At 62.8% G+C, this 7,422-nt stretch overlaps 1 protein-coding gene across 3 annotated transcripts; it reads right to left on the bottom strand.

Moving 5' to 3' along the window:
• Positions 1-801: 801 nt before the first annotated feature.
• Positions 802-6,165, bottom strand: LOC142024304 (sulfotransferase 2B1-like). Of its 3 annotated transcripts, none has more exons than XM_075016177.1 (7): positions 6,031-6,165; positions 4,896-5,073; positions 3,798-4,006; positions 3,165-3,291; positions 2,818-2,912; positions 2,436-2,616; positions 802-2,249 (listed from the first exon to the last, which is right to left on the bottom strand). In XM_075016177.1, exons 2-7 carry the CDS (start codon positions 5,038-5,040, stop codon positions 2,134-2,136), a joined length of 873 nt encoding a protein of 290 aa, XP_074872278.1. In that variant the 5' UTR covers positions 5,041-5,073; positions 6,031-6,165; the 3' UTR covers positions 802-2,133. The 3 variants fall into 3 exon arrangements, with proteins under 3 accessions (XP_074872278.1, XP_074872277.1, XP_074872280.1); XM_075016176.1 differs by lacking the exon at positions 6,031-6,165 and adding an exon at positions 5,131-5,277 and having other exon boundaries at positions 4,896-5,045; XM_075016179.1 differs by lacking the exons at positions 3,165-3,291; positions 6,031-6,165 and adding an exon at positions 5,131-5,277 and having other exon boundaries at positions 2,818-2,979; positions 4,896-5,045.
• Between the last annotated feature and the right edge of the window lie 1,257 nt (positions 6,166-7,422).

The following is a 7,422-nucleotide window of genomic DNA, read 5'->3' as shown; positions in this document are numbered from 1 at the left end:
TTCCATCGCTGTGCAGAATAAATTTTGTTACATGGCCTGAGGCCTGTGCACACATGCACCCCCACTTGAAATCCCAAACCGAGCTGTGGGCACTCTTACTGCCTGTGGCCGCACAAGTGCCCAGCTGATGGGGATCCCGGGTGCAGCCCCCTCCGTGAATGGACTGGCCCCCTGGATCAGCGCCTTTCCACTGGAGCAGCCGGGGAAGGGTAGAGCCCGGAGCAGCTACAAAAGGAGCTGTGGATAGCTGCAGCTGTGGACGCAGAGACCTATGGGAATAAAGTGGAGATCTACAAATTGGCCGGGGTCTAGATTTAAAATTTGCACCCATGGCCCTATCTGTATCTGCATGAACGAGCGGCGGTATCTGCATCCGTTCCATGCCCACGGCCGGCCATGCCCATGGGGACAAAGCAGTGCCGTTCACAGTGCTGACTCCCCCAGCATTCTATCCCCTACTCTAGGAGGGGAGTGGGGATCAGTGGTTAGAATGAGGTCGGGGCTGGGAGCAAGGACTCTTGGGTTCTATCCCTGGCTCTGCAAACTCTTCTAGTGTCCCCACAGAGGGGGTCTGTGCAGACAGACACCCTGGACGAGGCACAATCTAGCACCAGAGAGAAGCCTGGGGGCAGGGGGGTGAAGTGAATCAACAAAATGACCCCATGTGACAGGGATGGGGGAAGGACCCGGGGCGGGTGCAGGGCCTGTTAGGGGCAGAGTGGCTCCTGGCTCCCCTGACAGACAGCTGCTGCCTAGATGGAGCAATGGGGAAAAAAACATCAAGAGAGGAACTTGGGGGTGTCAGACTCTATGTTACTACTGTAGCCAGTTCATTGAGTGGTAATAAGAGCAGGCAGCACAGTGTTTATTAACTGGTGGTAACTGGGGACTGTGACCAGTTTAGTAACTCCAAATGCCTCGGGGTTACAATTTTTTCCTCCGTTTTTCAGGCTTCACCTCCTGAGTGTGGGCCCCTCCAGCCTCAACCCCAGCTGGGGCTCAGCAGAGAGCTGGATGGAGGCGACACTGTTTGAGAAGGGGTCTGGTTCCCACAGGGGCAGCTGGTCCATATGCAGGGCGAGCCCCCGTGGTCGAGGGGCTGGGCACAGACCCGCTGGAGGGATCGCAGCCCTGCGGCCAGCGGATGAAGTGGTTTTGACCCACGTCAGCTGATGCCCAATTCAATCTGTTTGTCTCTGAGGTGCCACAGGACTCCTCCTTGTTTTGGGGACACAGATTAAGAGGGCTCCCCTCTGAGCCCTCTCCCCATAGGTTCAGGTTAGCTCTGCCCCAAGGACCTGTTCCAGGAGTCCGAGGTTGGGCAAACCACAGCGCCCCCTGCTGGGCAGGCTGTGGCGGGGAAGGCCTGGAGTTGGGCCTGTGTAGCCACCAGCTGTGAGGGTGGGGTGTCTCCCCTGGGCGGGGGGCACACACAGAACTCCCGGATGTGGCTGATTCCCCTGTACCCCCGGACTACGCCCAAAGGGTCACAGCAGGATATAGGGACTCGGGTTCATCACCCCCAGTCCCAGCTAAACCCTCCACCCTTTGCAGAGTTGGGGGAATGGGTGTACGCAGGTGCTGGAGGGCTCAGGCAGTCCAGGTGAGGGGCAGGGCTCTGACTCCAGGTAAGGCAGACAGACGCTGGGAGAGGGTCTGAGTGGGAAGCCGCATGGGTACGTGGCGGGTGCAGGGGCTGGAAACCAGAGAAGAGGAGTCCTGGCAAGGCCTGGAACAGCCCTTCTCTATGGGGCACAGTGCCCTTTATGGGCCTTAGCGCAAGCCTCCCCCCAGCAGGACCAAGCACAGCTCCCACCCCCATTTCTAAAGGATCTTAGCCCCCCGTGGCTGGTCCCTGCATGGCAGCCCCAGGCTCTGGTGCTGGGGTTTGTGCTGCAGCTTTGGTGGCATTACGGGGTTAATCCAGGAGAGGGGGTTCAGCTCTGGGGTTGGGGGAGGTCGGGAGCAGGATTCCTGGGTTTTGTGCCTGAATCTAGGAGGGGAGTGGGGCTGGCGGTGGTGGGGGGGGGTCCTGGGTTCTGTGCTCAGCTCTGCAGACTCTTCTAGTGCTCCCGCACAAGGGTCTAGGGGTCTCTACAAACTAGCTGCTTGGTGCAGGGCGGCAGTGACTCCTCAGGCCTGGTCCCAGGGGAACTGGACATGCACGTCCTGCATTTGCTCCCTGTAGAGCTGGTCGAAGGCCTGGCTCTGCGCCACCGTGAAGTGCCCCTTCCAGTCGCCAGGGGACCCTGTGGGGAGCAGAGAAGGGAGGGGTCAGCAACTCCTCTGCAGCGCCCCCTGCTGGGCCAGGCTGGGGCAGCTGGAATTCCCTGCACAGCGCTCCCTGCTGGGCCAGGCTGGGCTGGGCCTCCCAGGATTCCCGCCCAGCGCCCCCTGCTGGGCCAGGCTGGGCTGGGGCTCCCCATCCCTCGCACCTTTTCTCAGGAAGGGGCTGATCCGCTGGTCCATGATGTCCTCGGGCACCAGGCTGTAATTGCACATGTTGTTCTGCTTCATGGCCTGGAAGGAGGCGTTGTCCACCACGGCCTCCAGTGCCCGCGCGTCCAGCTCCTCGCCCAGGAACTGGCAGATCCGCTGCACACTGCCCCGCAGGTCCTGGGGGGGGGGGCGACACACCGATAAGTGGGGCCAGCCTGGGGCTGATCTGGGGGGCAGGTGGGGGTGGGGGCCCAGGGTAGGTGGGCCTAGCTTGAAGTTTGACCAAGGAGCAGGACACTGGGGCAAATGGGCCCCCGGTTGGGTCTGACCGGGGGCGTGGCTCTCCCAAGCCCCGCCTCTGCCTGGTGCAGCTCTCACCTGATGCAGTTCCTCGTAGGTCAGGAGGAGGAAGTTGAGCCGGTCCCTAAGGCCCAGCCAGCCCTTGACATGCTGGAACCAGGAGCCGAAGAGCACTGGAAGCAAGGCAGGCTTAGGGAGCGAGGTACGATGCCAATGCAGGTCCCCAACGAAAAGAGGGACCTGGAGACCCAGCTTGAAGAGCCTTTGGTGTGTCCAGCTGGGCACACGCAGCTCGCAGCTCCCAGCCCCCACCGCCCCCGCCCCACTGTAACCACTAGGCCCCAGGCCCCTCCCTGAGCCGAAGAGAACCCCGGAGTCCTGGTGCCCAGCCCCGACTCTGACCGCTGCACAGCGCTGCCCAGTACCTTTGCCTGCACTGAAGAGCTTCAAAAATTCCCCAAAATCCTCTGGGGACTCCAAGAACGAGGCCATTTTTGAGTAATAATAGAGGGAGACACAGACATCCCTGGGGTTCCTCACAGTATAGATCACCTGGGACAGCGACAGGCATTGAGCAGTGCCCCTCACTCCCGACCTGCAACCCGTCAGCTCCCCTCCCAGCCCTGCCGGTGCACCTCACTCCCAACCTGCAACCCCTGTCAGCCCAGCCCTGGGCTCCCCTCCCAGCCCTGTGGGTGCCTCTCACTCCTGACCCACAGGGCCCAGCCCCTGGGTCCCCCCAGCCCTGCCGGTGCCCCTCACTGCCAACCCACAGGGCGCAGCCCCTGGGTCCCTCACTACCAACCCACAGGGCCCAGCCCCTGGGTCCCTCACTCCCAACCCACAGGGCCCAGCCCCTGGGTCCCTCACTCCCAACCCACAGGGCCCAGCCGCTGGGTCCCTGGCAGTCCTGCTGGTGCCCCTCACTCCCGACCCACAGGGCCCAGCCCCTGGGTCCCCCCATCCCTGCTGGTACCCCTCACTCCCAACCCGCAGGGCCCAGCCCCTGGGTCCCCCCATCCCTGCCAGTGCCCCTCACTCCCAGCCCGCACCCTCACCTTGGCACTGGAGCCGTGGATGGCGGTGGGGAAAAGGTTGCAGGGCAGATGGGATGAGATGAGCCGCGGGCAGGGCCGATTCTCCAGGTACCCAGCTGCTGTGATGTGCTCCACCCAGGGCACCCGCTCCCAGGGGGGGACTGAGCGCACCAGCTGGGGATCCCCACGGCACTGGATAAGGGTCAGCAACTCCTGCATCCAGGTGGTGCCTGTGGGAGGGAGGCGCACGCTGGCACGGGTAGGTATCGGGGAGGGCAAGCAAGGGGCGCAAAGGGGGGGCCCCAGGGTGACATCACAGTGGGAGAAGGGGGGGGAGGAGTCACAGGTTCAGGGGTGCCAAGGGGGTGGGATTCGGAAGGGGCACAGGGGTTGGGGCAGGAAATGAGACCTGGGCATCAGGGGCTGTGTGAAAAAGGAGAGGGGGTTACAGGCTGGGGGGACCCGGGGCTCTCAGGCTCTCCAGGAGGAAAGCGGCTCTCAGGAGGGTGCTGATTTGGGGGTTCAGGGGCATTGCTCCCTCACTCCTTTTCCACCCAAGTGCAGAATGAATTTTGTTAAGTGTGCTGAGGCATGCGCAGAGCTGCACCACTCATAGAAACGCACATTGCGGCTGTGGGCACACTGTTAATCTACTGGGCGGTCCCGGGTGGCCGCCCGTGAGCTCAGCTCCCAGGGGACACCGGTAAGAGGGATTCCCACGCAGTAGGAGCTAGGGATGGGGCAGAAGGATGGGGAGGACATGGGGGGCAGTAGGACACGTGTGGGGCACTGGGGGATGGGAGCAGGGGGATCCTAGCTGCTCTTCTCTGATGTAGGATAGGTGGGGGGGTGCAGTGGGGGATGGGATATTCAGGGGGGCTAAGGAGCATCTGGGGGGACCTCACCCAGTGTGAGGGAGGTTTATGGGTGCAGGGCAGCGTTTGGGCCTGGGGGGTCTCTCCCATCCTGGGGGGCAGGGCTAGTAAGGAGGGTTTGGTGGTGCAGGGGGGAGGGTGGCTGCATGAGGGGAGTCTCTCCCACACAGGGGGCCCAAGGGTGCAGCAGGCGGGTGCATGGACATCTCTCCCATGCAGGGGGCTGGAGGCACAGGACTCTTACCTGACTTGGGATAGGTGACGATGAAGACGTCCCTGGGGCGCACCTGGAAGTGGTGCTGGGCATAGCTGATGCTCTCAGCGCTGTGCACCACAGCCGGCAGCATGAGGCCCTCATACAGCAGCCAGCGTGAGCCAGACGCAGCCATGGAGCCTGGGTGGGGGGGTCCTTATTGAGACAGCTGTGAAACCGAGGGGGTCAGACAATGGGCGGGGGTCAGACACTGGCTACCAAATACCAGCAGGCAGTGAGAGGCAGGCGGTTATACGCATTGTCCACTCCTCCAGTGCCGGCAGCAGCCGGGGTCGTCCCAGCTCCGAGAAGGTGGCCTGGGAATGGCAAAGCCTCCCAGAAGGGCAGCGCAGCCGAGATTAACCAGCCAGCATGTCTGCCTGGAAACCAGATGACTGTGTGGGGGAGCTTGGTGGGGAAGCTGTAAAATCAGGCCTGGACTGGAGACAGTGGACAAGACCCTGTCCCCTCCTGCTCCTCACAACACCAGGCCTGGGGGCCCCCCAGTGAAATGACCTGGCAGCGGGTTCAAACCGAACGCAGGGAAGTCCTCACCCCACCTGGGGACCTCCTCACCACGAGAGACCAGCACTTCACCCGGGTTCAGAAAAGACCTGGATGAGTTGCCGGTGGTTAGGTCCCTCAGTGGTCATGAGCTGGGATGGACAGGGAGGGTGTCCCTGGCCTCGGTTTGTCCAAAGCTGGGAATGGGCGACTGGGGAAGGGTCACTTGTTGGTTCCCTGTTTTGTTCACTCCCTCTGGGGCCTCAGGCATTGGAAGGCAGGATCCTGGACTAGATGGACCTTTGGGATGACCCAGTGTGGCCGTTCTTATGATCTTCCTTCCGAGGAAGCAGCCTGGTGCCAAGCCCTTCCTGCCTCTTGAAAGCCTGGGTTGTACTTTGCCCGACTGTGGCTGTGGCTGAGAGCCCGGACATGGCGGGGCCAGGGAAACCAACCTCTGTGGAGAAATGGCATGTCCTTCCACGCAGAGGCTTTGCTGGGCACAGGCACTGTTACACCCCCCGGCTTGGTGTGGTCTCCATCAGCCATAGTTCAATGGCTCCCAGCACAGCTGCCACAATCATTCCCGCGCCCCATCCCCAGGGACAGGCATGAGCCGTACCTTGCTGAGGGCGTGAGCCGTCCAGGCCCCAGGGCAGGGTCCCACTGCTGCAGCCCCCGAGGATGAGCCGCCTGGGTGCCTGCACTGTGCAGTCTGCGGACGAGGGCGGGACGGGCACAGCCAGAAGCAGGTGCGGGCTGCAGCCCTCATGCCAGCTCCGAGCACACTGTGTCCAGGCACTGCAGAGACCCCTAGTGGGGATGCAGGGAGGTGCATGCTGGGAGTGTGTGGGAGGGGGGCGGGGGGAAGCTGTGGGTCAGGACCGACACAGACACCAAGCAAAGACGTCACCCGCAGGTTAAAGGAGTGGGGGCACTGAGCCAGGGGGCTCCAGGTGGGGAGTGAGGGGCACCTCTTCCAGTCCCAGTCTGCTGGCCCCACTGCCTGCTCACAGCTGGGGGAGAGCCCAGGCGTCCTGGCACCCCCTATCCTCCCACTTTAACCATTAGACATCACTTCCCCTCCCAGAGCTGAGGGGAGAACCTGGGAGCCCTGCTCCCCAACCCGTTTTAACCATTACACCTCACTCCCCTCCCAGAGGCGGTGTGTGTGTGTGCGCGCGCGTGTGTGGGTGTGCCTGTGTGTGTGTGTGGAGAACCCAGGAGTCTTGGGTCCCAGCTTCCATTGCTTTCCAGCCATTTGGACTCATCAGCCACCGTGCCTCAGTTTCCCCGCCTGCAGAACAGAGCCGCCCAGTCCCCCTGCCCTGTTCGGATTAACCCCACAGCGCCAGCACTGCCCACACTAGGAGCACACGGCTGCCGTGCGGGGTCTGGCCACCAGGGGGCGAAGCGGCTCCAGAAATGGGGGGCTGGCTGTACTTCGTGATGAGCTCCTCTTCGGGAGCTGGGGGGGAGCAGGCTCTAGAACCCCCTGGGGGTGCTGTGCCCCACACAGCTCTGCCCCAGGCCTCGCTGGGGCTGCGCTCCCTTGGCCCCATGGCACCCCCGGTACACACTCAGCCCTGCTCTGTCCTCCCCACACCCCTCCCAGCCTTGGTAAGGTCTTGGGGGGATTAGCTGGGCTGGGGCAAGGAACCCAACATCCCTCCACTGCCCGCAAGGCTTGCAGGACCCCCACTGCCCTGGGTCAGATCCACAGGCCCATCTGCCCCATAGTCCACCCTCAGGTGTATAGTCGGGGGGGGAGGGGGCTGTATGGACCTAGCTAGATTGACAGTGGCTGGGCATAGCTAGACAGAGAGACGGGTGGAGATAGGTAGATAGTGAGTTGGGATAGACAGACAGACACCCAGACAGGCAGCAGGAGAGGTTTTGGGTCCTGGGGGGGGTCTATTTGGAGCTGGGTGCTCTGAGCTGGGCGCGGAGCTGGGGCTAGCCAGCGGAGAGACCCCACCTGCATCCTGGGCTGAGCAGGCCGGCGGGGAGGGAG

This window comes from Carettochelys insculpta, chromosome 22, assembly GCF_033958435.1.
Source record: "Carettochelys insculpta isolate YL-2023 chromosome 22, ASM3395843v1, whole genome shotgun sequence".
Taxonomy (NCBI): domain Eukaryota; kingdom Metazoa; phylum Chordata; order Testudines; family Carettochelyidae; genus Carettochelys; species Carettochelys insculpta.
This window is presented reverse-complemented; position numbering and strand designations above follow the sequence as displayed.

Bases quoted from the DNA above. Each gene is read 5' to 3' on its own strand.
- LOC142024304 (XM_075016176.1), bottom strand. From the start codon at position 5,164: ATGCGTATAACCGCCTGCCTCTCACTGCCTGCTG. The intron at 3,292-3,797 runs GTGAGGGTGCGG...TCGCTGTCCCAG, and splicing joins TCCACGGCTCCAGTGCCAAG to GTGATCTATACTGTGAGGAA. The intron at 2,913-3,164 runs GTACTGGGCAGC...CCTTGCTTCCAG, and splicing joins GCTCTTCAGTGCAGGCAAAG to TGCTCTTCGGCTCCTGGTTC.